Consider the following 14,694-nt stretch of genomic DNA (forward strand, 5'->3'; position numbering starts at 1 on the left):
AGAAACACAAAACACTAATCTGAAGGAATATACGCACCCCTACGTTCATTGCAGCATTATTTACAAACAGCCCAAGTGCATCAGCAGACGAGTGGATAAAAAAGCTGTACATTTACACAATGGAATACTACTCGGCCGTAAAAAAGAAGGAAATCTTACCTTTTGCAACAGCATGGATCGACCTGGAGGGTATTATGTTAAGTGAAATAAGCCAGTCAGAGAAAAACACCATATGATTTCACTTATATGTGGAATCTAAAGAACAAAATCCTGTATAATAAAGAGCTAATATGCAAATGGTTGTCATGCCCTCACGCTGTCACACTGGAACGGCTCAGACACTCAACACTGGGGAGAGAGGAATGGGGACCAGCCAGGCTGTGGCCCAGGAGAGGGACAAGCCACCTGCCCTGTGGTCCCGGGCGCCAGTGGCTGCGGCCTGGGCTAAGCCGCCCACCCACAATCCCCTGCGACTGTGGCTGGCCTGGATGAAGTCAACCTGGGTCCTGGGTGCCTGCAGCCAGCCAGAGGGAGGGAAGCCCAGGTCCCGGGTGCCTACGACCGGCTGGAGGAGGGAATCCTGAGTCCTGGGTGTGGGGCGAGGCAGAGGTGGTTGGGGCGATCAGGCCAGCAGGGAAGCAGTTAGGGGCAATCAGGCAGCCAGGCATAGAAGTTAGGGGCAATCAAGCAGGGAGGCAGGCGAGCGGTTAGGAGTCAGTGGTCCCGGATTTCAAGAGGCAGTCGGACATCCCCCAAGAGGTCCCGGATTGGAAAGGGTGCAGGCTGGGCTGAGGGATTCCCCCCCCCCCCCCCGCCTCCAGTTCACAAATTTCATGCACTGGGCCTCTAGTAAAATAATAAAATAGAAACAGACTCATAGACACAGAGAACAGGCTGACAGCTGTCAGAGGGGAGGAGGGTTTAGGGCTGGGTGAAAAAGGTAAAGGAACTGAGCAGTACAAATTGGTAGTTGCAGAATAGCCACAGAGATGCAGACTGCAGCATGGAGAATGCAGTCAATACTGTTGAGATAATGGGGTCCGGGGCCAGGTGGGTGCTAGGGGCGGGACGGGGCCCTCTTTAGAGGGTATGGTTTTCTGGCCACTTTGTGGTCCATCTGAACCTGGGGAGGAATGACATTGATGTAAACTGTGGTTGAAAAATAATAAAAAAAATACAGCAATGTTGTCAGACACAGAGATGATGCCCCTATAGAGAAAATAAGTGTGCTGCTGAAGAGGGCAGGCGTGGGTGTGGCACGGGCCCCCCAGCTCCCAAAGGCCCCGTGTCCCGGAGGGAGGGAGGGACGGACGAAGGGCTCATTTTGTGAGGACATGTGTCCAGAACCCACATAAAAGTCCCCTCCAGGGACCGTGCGTCCCACCTAACACGCTCCCCGCTTTGTGCCAGGACTGCTTCTCACCCGTGTGCTGGGTGCACCCCCCCTATAATCTCCGCTCCATCTAAACCTTTGTCTCTTAGAACAACTTTTACTACTTTTCATGTGAATTTAAAAATAGCCTTAAGGAGGGCAGATTTTTCATCTTGGTAGAATTTTTCAGCAAATCAGTACCTATTTCTAGGTTTGTTACTCAGTGATACATAAATTTCAATTAATCTGAAAAAGACAATTTGATTTTCCAAGGCATAAACCATAGGCACTAACAGTTTATAAAACAAAATATAAAAAAAATGGAAATTCTCTCTTATGTTTTTGGATTCTGATGGCTCGAAAATAAAACTTGTTTCTTAGACAACTGTTCACACAAAACTCTTATTCCAACCCCAAGAAAATATAAAGCGCAGGTGAATTTCCTGCAATAAGTAATCATTTAATTAAAGAACAAAATTAACAGGAATCAAAATGTTGCAGCTGTATTTCTGTTAGACATTATATAAAAAAAGGAGAAATATAATACAGGAAATAATTTTGTATAACATGAACTTAGAGAGTTCTCAACTCAATCGTGATCGGAGTAAAAATGTCTTTTCAACATAACACAGATGACACCGCGTCCCGCGCCCCCAGGCCCGAGGTCTGGAGTGCCGAGCCTGCACCTGCGAATCTCCACCCGCTGTCGACCGCAGAACTGAAAACAAGGCTCAAAGGCATCCAACAGTTTTCTTCTGCAGTCACTCCGGGTCTCTGAGGATCCGACAGCTCACTCCTGGGACGTCAGAGCGAGACCTTCCGTGTCCGTGTCTGTGTCTGGGTCCGTGTCCCGAGAGCAGCGAGGGTGACCTCCCTGCATGCTCGCTCCTCCCGACACAGCAGGGAGTCTTGAGTTAAATTCAGGAGAGTCCCCTGATGAGTATCCAGTGTTGGTATCAAAAGTTAAACACAGATTCTTCTCAGAAGAAAATCTCTACGGCCTGTGGAATCTAGAAATTATTTTAAAAAGCACAATTATTTCAGGTCGTACATTTTGAAGTTGAAATTGCCAAAACCTCCCACAAAGAAATCTTTTGCTATTTAGTGTCTCTTTAGTCCAACCTGGAAAACCTGTTTTGGTTCAAGTGTGTGAAGCACCTCAGGGGGCCCCCCAACCCTCAGCCTCCCTTGTACCCACAAAGGATTGATACCCCCAAGTCTCAAGACTACCTTCCACCTAGTTGGAAAGCAGCTCGCTAAATCCTGAGGCACTCAGAAAGGCCAGGACTGCAAAACAGAAGTAATGGGCTGAGGAGACCAGTTATTGGAAATTACAGGAAGTTAGAGTTTTGTTTGCTTTTACAGTTGCTAAAGTGTTTGTGCTTTAATTCACTTAAGAAAATCTCATATGACTAAAAATATTGTTCAGACTTTTAAAAGTGGACTGTAAATCCTAAAATGTGGTAGTATAAAAATCTTATAATAATTATTTCCTGATGTCCAAGTTTTGGGCTCACTCTCAAAATCCCATCATCTAAGACAGCTGTCAAGAACTTAGGAGAGAAAAACACACCTTTTAGTCAACATTTCTTTTAATAAGTACGATGGGAAAATGTATTAAATCTTTTACATTACCATACATAAAACACGTGGGAATTATATCCTCTTAACACAGAGTGAGCATTAAAAATAATTTTGAACGTTGACTGGAGACTTTCTTCCCTAAATGTTTTTGATTTCTGAATAATCGAAAACAAGATGATCCATTCCTTCCTAAATATACATCAGTCCTGGGGGAAACTTCAAAAAAACTTAAACAGATTATCTACTTCCTCATTTTCTCCTGCCCCAGCAGCCTCCTCTTCTTCCCTCAATCTCTTCATCATAAAAATGGCTGGTAGGACAGGATCCTATGGCACCGGTCGCAGTTCCACAGCTACGCTGGCCTGGCAGGGTAAACCTGCTAAATGACAGCGCTGAGGCCGCTCTGTGACAGACGGGGCGGGAGGACCTACTGTTCTAGTGTAAGGCAGGCTCCCCTTCCTCCTCCCATCCCGGCTCGAGCATCTTTAGACCAAGGGAGAGGACAGACACCTGCTTGGGAGGGGAGGGCTTGCTGCCGAGGGATGAAGGCCCTAGGAGAACTTCAGAGGGGACTGCATGTGGCGGCCACGGGAAAGAAGGGGTGCTGAGAGAACATGCGGCCCAGAAGCAAAGAGAAGCCGATCTCCACGCTCCACCAAGAGACCCGAGTCATCTCAGTGGACCCCGTGGACAGAGCAGGATGCGCCTCGCGGGGAGGTCTCGATTCTGGAAGAACCGGCCAGAGTGTTCCCACTGGAATGTACGTTCTGTGGGGATGGGCACTCCTTCGCCTCTGCCCTCGAATGGGGCTGGCACACAGTAGGTACTCAAATATCTGCAGAGGAAGTAAGTGCCCTCTGAGCAGCGGGGGAGCGTGAGTGTGTGTAAAGACGTGAGCATCAATGTGAGTGAGAGGGGAAAGGGAACGGGAGGGTGGAGAGCAGTTACGTGGCACTCCCAGCGGATACCTAGGGAGCTCTGTAAGCGGGAGTGTCAGGAACGCCAGGAGGGTAAGCAAATATATAAGCCAATTACTTTCAGTGCCTGGAGACTAGTTTTGTTAAATGTACATTAACTATGTAGATTAGCCAATGGCCTTGCAATACTGCTCCACATCACCACACCCTTCACCACGCCCTGGGAGGAGCCCTGGGAGTGAACTCCCTTTGGAGCCCAGGCGCATCCTGACTGTCCCACACAGTTCTCTGCAGCTCCGACTCTGTTCACCTGAACACAGAGTTCTTTCTTTGTGGCATTTTCTTTCCTTTTCTTTTATGAATCCCATGCTATAAAGTATGAACTTCGCACAGAGAGAAATCTGACCTTGTCAAATGCTTGCTCGAGGCGTGTACCTCCATCTCGTTACTTTTGTATTCATTGAGTTCTTTGCGAATCGCTGCCTGGAATGTAAAACAGCACATTGGGTCACAGGACAGTAAAGTTAACATGGGAAGGTGGTGTCATGGCTGTGGATTAACCACCCACGCTAACCGTGCTGCCGTCTGTGCTTTGGTAACATGCTCCGAAACAGAAAGGAAGAAACAACTTGTTGCTCAGATTTAGACTCTTACTCATCTTCATGGCCCTGCCAAGCCAGGGCAGGGCGGCCAGGGCTGACTGAGGAGGGTTTGGGGGCTCACAGGCTGGGCTGGCGCAGGGGGGGCCCACACCTGCCGGGAGCGCAGGGCATGGACGCAGCAGGAACCCTGTCCGTTGTGCGCCAAGTGCAGCTTCGGGAAACTTACAAAGGAGTCACTCTAACTTCAGTGAGCATTTGTGTCTCGTGTCATTTGAAATAGGACACGGTCATTGCCCGTGGGTGACACTGCCTCTCGCCTGGACCTCCTCCAGTGCCCAAGGCCCACCCTCCGGGGCCAGGTGACCCAGGAGCAGCAGGCACAGCCTGCCTGTGGGTGAGGACGGGCTCTGAGGGGAGGACTCCAGGGGGGCTGTTCCCACCTCCACAGTGGCTGTCAGACACTTTCCCTGCCCCTCAGGCCCCTGAGAGCTGATGGAACAGGGGCAACCAAGCATCAGTCCACGCACGTGTCTGCGTTTCTCCAAATTGGTGCAAACCCACTCGCATTCCTGCTCAGCACAGATGGAGGGACAGTGAGCAGCCCGCAGACTCCCTGGCTGCAGGCACTCTCCAACCTCTCCCTAAGGCTGCAAGAGTCAGAGGCAGGGGTGCTGTGGGCAGGTGGGCAGAGGCGGACACCCGCTGTCTGACTCCTGCCAGGACACAGCACTGGCCACGGCCAGCACTTCCCGAGCCATCTGTTGGGGGAAGTAGCAACGCCTCTTGCAGGGGTTCTTTTAAGGACTCCATGGAACGATAGCTGACAGGGGGCTCAATACAGGGCAGAGTCGGGGCTCGGTGGAGGCTCACTCACCTCGCAGCCCCGGGACCCCCACCTCCTTCCTTACTTCCTGCTGCTCTGGCTGTCAGCTCTCCTCAGTGCCTCCTGGGCCTCTCCTCCCTGCCCCACTGCTGCTGGCTTTCCATGAGCCCGTGTCACCCAGTCTCTTCCGCCAGCCCTGCCTACCTGATTCATCCCCAGGCTCGGGTCTCTGCTCCCACATTCTTGACACTGGGGACCTGAGGAGTCTCTGCTGTGGGCTGTCCTGTGCACTGGGCTCCTCCCACTAGACACCAGTAGCGCCCCCCACTGGTGACACTAAAAAATCTCCAAACATTGCCAAATGTACCTGGCCAAACTGTCCCCTAATTGTAGACAGGACCCTGATCCAGGCTGCCTCTGTGAAGCCAACATCTGGCCAAGGCATAGCGTTATTTCATGGCTGATGGCCCCACTGTAAGAACACCCCCCCCCCCCCCATAGCACCGGGCGCCTTTGCCCACAAGGCTGCCCCCGACCAGCTCAGACAGGTCTGCCTGTACCTTGTCTGCCGCCGACAACCTCGTCCAGGGCTTGTCCGCCCGTCTGTCGTAGTCCTGGGCCTTGGCCACTTCCACGTAATCACTGAACCGTATCAGAATTTTCCTGTCTCTCAGTTCGTCCACGGTGGGTCTCTGATTAAGCTGGAATAAAAGGTCATCACTGTGAGGTATCCTGTGCCAAACTAGCTTTCTTAAAGGACTTGGGACAAATAGCACATGTTTATAAAGGAACAGAAAACTGCAACTGTGAACTGTCACCCTAATGGAAACCATCTCGGAGGAGAAGGGTTTAGAATCAGTGGGCGCCAGCCTTTCGGGCCTCACGGCCACCAGCGGCCCGCAGACCACCGGTTGGTGACCGCTGGTTTAGATTACGCGTCTAACAGCCCAGCCCTCCCCTTGACGCCTATGTGGTCGGAGGGCTCATGCACCCTGTCAGCTCCCAGTGTGTACCTAGCACAGGCTCAGGGACGGGTTGGTGAATGGACGCATACATTTTTGGGCAGAAGTGGCTTCTTTTCAACTCTCACTAGATAAGCTTTTTTTTTTTTTTTTAAAGTGCTAACTACAACTTAAAGATAAAGTGCTAACTACAACTAGTATTCATAAGTCAAGCTCAAGCTAGGAAAGGGTATCCTCTCCAAGCAGGACAAGATTTATTATTGTCATTATTATTATCGTCATTATTACGAAGCACAGTGGAGGCAGCAGAAAGGGAAACACCAGCACATGTGAATTTAGAGAGGATCTGGGTTCTAAGGCCCAGGTGCAGTCACACCTATATGGGCCTCCGCGAGCTTTAATTTAACAGAGTCCCGCACCCAAACCCTCAGGGCTAATGGAGTTTCCTGCCATCAGGAGCTTCCACACAAATTCCAGGTTTCCAGATAGTCTAAAGGTGACCCGAACCCTGCCATCAGGTGTGCTGCCCGGGGCATCGCGTGTAGAGCCCCGTCGGTGAGGAACACGCCAGCCCACACCTGGCTCCCGGAAGCAAAGGGGAAGGCCACCTGGGTGGTCCTGCTTGCAGGCGGCCCGGGGGAGGACGGCAGCGCCAGGGGCACCCATGGGCATGCACGCACTCAGGCACGGTGTCTGCAGCGCCTGCTGGCGCGTTCGCTGTGCCGGGAAACCCGCACTCAGGACCGTGCGGTGAGGCCCGCGTCGCCGCCCTTCAGGCCTGCGCCGGCCCAGCTCCCTCGCACCCACGTTTACCGTCACACTCAGCAGACAGTACCTTTCTCGTCAGCCTCTGCTTGATCTCTCTTCTCTCGTCCTGCTCTGTCTGGTCGTTCCTTTCTGTGAAAGGTGGAAAACGGGAAGGAAGGGGAAGAACGGGTGAGACCCTGCTCTCTCTGCGGGCAGGGCCCTCGGCTCTCCATCTCTGGCAGCGCATGGGCTCTCGAGGCCACCTGGCAGGGACACCTGTCCACATCGCGCTTCGTTTCTGCAGGTTGCCGGCCACTGCTCAGGAGACCGACCCTCCCCCGGCCTCCGGGGGCACAGTGACTGCGCTGAGGCCGCTCTGGGCCGTCTGAGGGCACACAGGCAGCAGCTCCCTCCACCCCAATCTCCCTGTGGGCAGACTTCCATCCACGGGCAGAGGTGGCAGACAGACAGCGTGGAGGGTAAGTTATATAGAACACATTCACACACACGCATCAATGAACGAATACGAATAGGACCGTGCCTGCTCGCTTTTTTTTCTTTTCCATTTACTAGGACAGACATACTTTTATTTTCAGCCAAGCAATATAAGCCGAGGAACACCCTCTTCAGATTCTGGGCAACATATGCTTGCCTGGAATTTATATTTTCAAGGGTATTTCCAATGCAAACACTCCCAGAACCCAGCTGACTGCTGGCAGGAACCCTAACTCTCACACGACTCCGCATCACTCCTTTTAAAGGGGCCGTCTCTCACCAACATTGGCTCTGCTCCCCAGTGTGACGTGAGCAGCACTCACAGCTCCTGTGAGAGCTAAAAATAGAACGGAGGCTGAGGTGTAGTGGAAACCTCTGCCTCGCCCTAGGATACGAGGTGATGGATGCCCTATTTCTGGCTCTGCTGCTAAATAAAGCCACAGCTCCCTGGCCTCTCTCAGCTCCTGGAAACGCCTCCAGGTTCCAGAGAGGGAACCCTGCGGCTTGCGCGTAATGTATCTCGCATGATCTGCCTTCCTTTAAAGCATTTCAAACATCATGCATTTGGGGAACTGGTTTCATGTATTAGCCACTGGCCTGTATTTGTTTTTAAAGGAAGCATTGTGTGGCTGGCATTGCTCAGTGGTTGAGCATCAACCTATGAACCAGGAGGTCATGGTTCGATTCCTGGTCAGGGTACATGCCCGGTTTGCAGGTTTGATCCCCAGTGTGGGGCGTGCAGGAGGCGGCCAATTAGTGTTTCTCTCTCATCATTGATGTTTCTATCTCTCTAACCCTCTCCCTTCATCTCTAAAATCAATATATATATCCTATCTAATAAAAGAGAAAAATGGTAATTGGCGTACGACGATACCCTTTTCATTGGCTAATCAGGGCTATATGCAAATTAACTGCCAACTATGATTGGCAGTTAACTGCCAACTAAGATTGGCAGTTAACTGCCAACAAGATGGCGGTTAATTTGCATATGTAGGCACAATGCAGGGAGGTGAAAGGGAAAGCAGGAAGAAGCCCCCTGCCACTGACAGTGATCAGAAACCCAGGGGGGAGCTAAGAGCTGGGGGGCAGGGCAAAGGCGGCCCTGGGGCCGCCTTTGCCCTGCCCCCCAGCCATGATTGGAGAATCAGGCGCCTTTGCCGCCCTGGCCAGTGATAGCAGGAAGTAGGGGTGGAGCCAGCGATGGGAGCTGGGCACGGTCGAAGCTGGCAGTCCCAGGAGCTAGGGGTCCCTTGCCTGGGCCTAAAGCGGAGCCCACGATCGCAGGGTCACTGCAGCTGCGGGTCCCCGCTGCCCGGGCCGGATGCCTCAGCCAGAGGCATCCTGCAGGGGCAGGGGCGGAGCCTGCAACCGCGGGGAGCTGGGGGTCCCCTGCCCAGGCCTGACACCTCTGCCGGAGGCCTCAGGCCTGGTCAAGGGGCCGATCCGGTGATTGGTGATTGGAGGGTGATGAGGGTCAACTCCTCTGGCCGAGGCATCAGGCCTGGGCGGGGGGCTGAGCCGGGGATTGGGGGGATATGATGGTCCCCTTGCCCAGGCCTGAAGCCTGGGTCAGAGGCTTCAGGCTTGGGCGGGGGGTGGAGCAAGCGATCAGAGGGAGATGGGGGTCCCCTGCCCAGGCATGATTCCTGGGCCAGAGGCCTCAGGCCTGGGCGGGAGCCAGAGCCAGTGATTGGGGGGAGATGGGGGTTCCCTGTCCAAGCCTGACACCTCTGGCGGAGGCGTCAGGCCTGGGCAAGGGGCCGATCCTGCGATTGGAGGGTGATGGGGGTCAACGCCTGAGAGCTCCCAGTATGTGAGAGGGGGCAGGCTGGGCTGAGGGACACTCCCCTCCCCACACACACCCAGTGCACGAATTTCGTGCACCGGGCCCCTAGTATATATATAAAATTGTTTTTTAAAGGAAGCGTCATCTTGCATTTGGGTGTTTTATAAAGGGAATCCAAGAAATAAACCAGAAGAAACCATAGTTCCAACCTCTAATTAGAAAGCTGACAACACACTTAGGGGGAATGTAGAAGGATCACACATAAGGCCAACCAGGAGGGGTTTCAGTGATGATGCCAAACTAATTCTCCAGGCGTGGACAGGCCCAGGACAGCCTCTGTCGGAAGCACCGAAACAAAATCGGATCTTTCTTTTTTCAATTGTGAGCACGGTCAGCATCGCCACCAGGTGACGTGAGCACTGCCGGTGCGTGGGCAGCGGGTCTGCGAGAGCGCGGCAGGGCCAGGGCTCTGCTGCCACCACCTCCAGGAAGCCCGACCTGGCCCGTAGCCGGGCGCTCTGCCTGAGCGCCACTCAGCCATGGGCTTGGGGTCTCTGAGCTCATCTGAGGTGAGGGGCCCTGATCGGAGCCTCCATCCCCAGATTTTCCGGAAATAGTGCTGGGAGCGGCAGCTGGCAGGGCAGTGGTATCCCTCGTGGTGCAGCGGCGAGGGCGAGGGCGCGGGCGACAGAGCAGGGCGACCTGGGTGAGGACTCGGGCTCCGTCCCTTCCCAACACTCATGTTAAGGAGGCCTGCTTGCGACCCCATGAGTTCTAGCTTCTTCCCTGAAGGTGGGGACGGCATGCAAGCCTCACAACTTTGCCGTGAAGGTGGAACGAGGGAATGAGGCCAGCGCCGAGTCCGCTGCCTGCACAGAGCGAGCCAGGGGCAGAACCAGGGTTCTCGGTGCCGCCTGCAGGATGGGGCCACGGTGCCACTCGCTCTCGTTCCCTGAGGACGCAGGCAGAGCTGGGAGTGTTCCTGCCCTCAGTCCTGCACCCTCCGAGGGGAGCCCACGCAACGGGAGGTGCAGAACCCTCCTGAGCAGAAATGGCAGACAGAGCAGGAGCCCGGGAGCCCGGGTGGGGCCTGTGAGTGCGAGGCTCCTCCCTGACCAGAGACCTGACTGCTCTCATCCTCCCAGAACAAACAGCCCGCAGCCAGCCCGGCGGCTCAGGGTGCGAGAGGCTCCGAGCTGCCAGCACAGGCGCTGCTTCCATGGCGAGGAGGACGGCACTGCCAAGACCACATGCAGGAGACCCACGCCTTCCTTCCCCGCGTAGTCGGTCACCTCGCCGGCTCTAGTCACTGAGCGCCGACCCTCTTTGTGAGGCTGCCCGGCGATTGGCAAAGACCAGCACAGCCAGGAGCGCTGGCTGGTGGGGGCCCGGGCAGGCCACCACCGCAGGGACAGGGCACCACGGCAGGGGAAGCGGTCCCTGGACAAAGGCTCCGCTGGCCGTGGGCAGCAGACCCCTCTGAGTCTGGTCTTTAACTTGGGCCTTCCTGTCTTGAACTGTTACCCTCAGGACATCTGTGACTTATGAGCTTTATAGATGAGTGACTTACTTTTTAGAAATTCAAATACTTGGTAACCTGCCCAGCTAGTTCTGCTCGGTGGATGGAGCATCAGCCTGTGGACTGAAAGGTCCTGGGTTCGATTCCGGTCAAGGGCATGTTGCAGGCTCCTTCCTGGCCTGGGACCTGGTTTGGGCACGTGCAGGAGGCAACCAATCGATGTGTTTCTCTCACATCGATCTTTCTCACTGTCTTTCCCTCTCACTTCCACTCTCTCTAAAAATCAATGGAAAAATATCCTTGGGTGAGGATTAAAAAAAAAAAAAGTAGTAACCTAATATTTTTTAAAATATATTTTTATTTGATTTCAGAGAGGAAGGGAGAGAGAGATAGAAGCATCAATGATGAGAGAGAATTATTGGTCAGCTGCCTCCAGCATGGCCCACACAGGGGACTGAGCCTGTAACCCAGGCCTGTGCCCTGACTGGGAATCCAACCGTGACCTCCTGGTTCATAGGTCAATGCTCAACCACTGAGCCACACCGGCCAGGCTGGTAACTGAGTATTTGACTCCTTTAGCTGCCCATGTGACTGAGCATGTTACCAACAAAAAGCTTTTCTGTGTTTTTATTTAATTTATTTTTTTAAATTTTTTTTATTGATTTCAGAGAGGAGGAGAAGCAGAGATAGAAACATCAATGATGAGAGAGAATCCTTGATTGGCTGCCTCTTGCATGCCCCCTACTGGGAATCAAGTCCACAATCCAGGCACGTGCCCTTGACCAAAATCGAACCCAGGACCCTTTGGTCCACAGGCCGATGCTCTATCCACTGAGCCAAACTGGCTAGGGCATGGAAAGCTTTCTGTATGTCCTCCCACGCAGCCTAGCACACACAATAGAGAATGTAGTTGTCATAACTTACGTTTAAAAAATAAAACGAAGAAGTCTTAATGTTACGGTTAAATGTTTCTAACGGTCTCTAAAGGAGCGGGCTGGCTGAGCAAAGGAGGAGCAGAAACCCAGGTGGGACTCAGGCCCCAGAGCCAGGGCCTTGCCGTCTGCTCTCTGACCGGAAGGCAGCTCATAACTTTGTGAAAAGATGCTCACGGGTCAAAAACCAAACTCAGAGAATGTCTGCAGTGCTGATCACACAGAGAGGAGAAGAAACGGAAATACTGAGAATCCAGGCCCGAAGACGCCACTCTTTGCAGAAAATGTTTTGGAGAGGAGAGCCCGGGGAGCCGAGAGAAGACCCGCGGAGAGCACTTTCCACTTTCGGAAGGTTTCCCCCATCGCAGTGACCAAAGTGAGAGGGGCCTGCGCTGCGCTGTGGAGGCGACCTGTGCACACCCTGCGGGACACGGTGATGTCCTACCCGTCCCGGGACCCCAGCGGGAGCGTGGAGCCGCCTGGTGCACTCTGCGCTCTTCCTTTGAGCTGTGGGCCTGCCCCAGGTGTGACGGGCGTGTCCCTGTGGGTTATGACAGTGCCCTGTCCGCGCTGCCTGTGAAGGCTGTGGCCATCACCAAGGAGCGCCATTCAAATCTGCCGGGAACCTGCCTGAAACCCAGAACTAATGGCCCCACCCAGCACCTTCCGCTGTGCCAGGAGGCACTCTCCCGGATTTTCAGGGGGTGCTTCTGGGTGCACCGGCTCTCCCCAGGGCTTGTCATCTTCACGGAGGACACAGAGGAGCTGGGCTGTGAGAAGTGAGGGCGCCAGGGGACAGTGCCAGGGGACAGCGCCCGGCTGGCCGGCAGCGGCTCAGCACAGGTGCAGGGGCGCGGGGACCCAGCTACTCACGTTTCAGGATGTTCCTCCTCTCCAGCTCCTCCACGGCAGGTCTCTGGCTGAGCCGTCTGCGGAAAAACACCAGAATCACATTGTGCACCATGGCGGCCCCTGCGAAGTCCACCTTGCACGGGGTCCGCGAGGTCGGAGGTGGCTGGTGCACCCCTCAAGATCGCTCCCCAAAAGCTGCAGGAGAGAAGGGGACCTCTGGTGGCGGCCTCTTGCCAGCAGGTCCAGCCAGACCTCCCCATGGGAGGGAGGTCCCCGCTGTCAAGGGGCGCTGGGGGGAGCGGGGGAGGCACAGGCGCCCCCTCTCCAGGGGCGGCTCCTCATGTCCAGATCCGCGCCCAGCCTGGCGGTCCTGAGGGTCCCGTAGGGACGCGCGTTTGAGCCGCAGGCACGGAGATCCGCGCAGGAGAGGCTGCCGGCCGGTGGGAGGGAGGGGCGCCCGCCTTCAGCTTCTGCCGGAGCTGCGACCTCCCCTGGGTCCCGGACACCTGCGCCTGCCCCTCCGGGTGGCTCCTGCGCTCCTGCCGCCGAACCAGCCTCGCGCCAGCGTGACTGAGCGCGCCCCGCCTCCGCCGGGGAGCCCGCAGCCCGAGGGAGGGCACAGCCACCAGCGCCTGCGGGATCTCCTGGTGCGCAGCCCGCCCCAGCGCCCCGCCCAGACCCGGGTTTCTGCAACCTGAGGACACATTATCATTTCCTCTCCGCGGCTTCTCATGGAGGGCTTGCGGGATGCAGCCCCCGACACATAAATAAATGCAAGGCTTGTCAGGAGAAGGAGGCGTAATTAGCCGACATCAATGCCAAGCTCCAACTGGTTTTGTAACTCCAATAACATTGTGCTTGGGCCACAGCCAGAGCCCCCAGTTCCGGATCTTTCAGCCACTGGGGCACAACGCTTTGCCCCAGAGAGGATGCTGCCCCCAGAAATACTTGTCTGCTATTTATAACCCTGTCCCCGCACAAAGCCCAGGGCGGCCCCAGGGCGCCGTCTCCTCCCTCCACGCAAACAGGACAGTGTGCAGTGGCCCCTGGGGGCTGTGTGTGGCCTGGCTCTGTGGGTGGCTGCGTGCACACCCTGACTTGATGGCTGAGGCGACATGAGCTGCCCCCACAAGTCCAGATCTGCCCAGGGCCGGGAGCACGAAGCCTAGCTCAGTGGGTGAGGCTCCCTCAGCCCGGTCAGATTCCCCAAATGCCACTCACTCAGGCGCTCAGAGCATGTGCCCAGGCCCGGCACTGCCCCAAGCCCCAGGGCACAGGGAGGCCCACGAGCAGCCTGCCCTGCCCTTGGGAAGCTCACAGTCTACACAGGGAGACAGACAAACAGAAAACAAGTGAACAAGAGCAATCCAGGCAGCAGTCATGGGGGAGATGAATGGGGGGTCTCATGGGAGAGCCATTACTGCTGAGATCCCAAAAGAGGAGGCGGTGGCCATGGGACGATCACCCCCTAGACACCGTGTCTCCTAACTGCTCATGTGCTGGGCTTGCCCCCAGGAGGAGGAGGGTGGGTGATCAAGGCAGGCTTCACGGAAGAGGAGACGTCCACCAAGTTGCACGGAATCGGTAAGGACAGCCTGGTGCCTACTGACTGCCAGGTGGCCAGCGGGGTGCCCACAGGGACACCCGAGGAGGGAGGCCACAGACTCCCCAAACCTCCGAGGACGTGGCCCCCAGAGCCTTTTCCTGGCCGGAAGCTTGTCTCCTTCAGAGTGAGGAGCAATAATGCCTCTTCCCAGAGGCAAGAAATGAAGATGACATGTCAAAGGGTCGCATCAGGTGCTTGGGATAGAGTGTCAAGAAAACGGAACCTGCAAATTGAGTTCCCAGAAAGACCTGTCATCCAATTCAGACATGTGCAGGTTGGGTGGCTGCCCGGCCCCTCCAGGCAGGGGGGGAGGGGGGAACCCAGGCTGTGAGTGAGCTAGAAAGGGCATCATCTGGGCGGAGGCAGCAGCAGGTGCGCAGTGGTGAGCAGAGGGAGCCCGGAGCCAGGGCTGAAGGAGAGGACCCAGGCCTCCAGGTGAGTTCCTTCAGGAGAGAGGATCTAGGTCACTGGGAAGGAGAGGAGCATGAAGGGGATCG

The 14,694-nt window shown here is 55.2% G+C and overlaps 1 protein-coding gene across 3 annotated transcripts in view; it reads right to left on the reverse strand.

Annotated features, from left to right (window-relative positions):
- Positions 1-1,811: 1,811 nt before the first annotated feature.
- The window catches only part of PHACTR3 (phosphatase and actin regulator 3), a 160,434-nt gene continuing 147,551 nt past the window's right edge, over positions 1,812-14,694 (reverse strand). For all 3 annotated transcript variants that reach the window (XM_059705165.1, XM_059705162.1, XM_059705163.1), the window contains 5 exons: positions 12,613-12,668; positions 7,096-7,157; positions 5,859-5,999; positions 4,280-4,356; positions 1,812-2,382 (listed from right to left, as the gene is read on the reverse strand). In XM_059705165.1, the coding sequence (XP_059561148.1) occupies positions 2,367-2,382; positions 4,280-4,356; positions 5,859-5,999; positions 7,096-7,157; positions 12,613-12,668 (352 nt within the window). In that variant the 3' untranslated portion in view covers positions 1,812-2,366. The remainder of the gene's footprint in view (positions 2,383-4,279; positions 4,357-5,858; positions 6,000-7,095; positions 7,158-12,612; positions 12,669-14,694) is intronic.

This window comes from Myotis daubentonii, chromosome 8 (genome assembly GCF_963259705.1).
Source record: "Myotis daubentonii chromosome 8, mMyoDau2.1, whole genome shotgun sequence".
In the NCBI taxonomy this organism is placed as follows: domain Eukaryota; kingdom Metazoa; phylum Chordata; class Mammalia; order Chiroptera; family Vespertilionidae; genus Myotis; species Myotis daubentonii.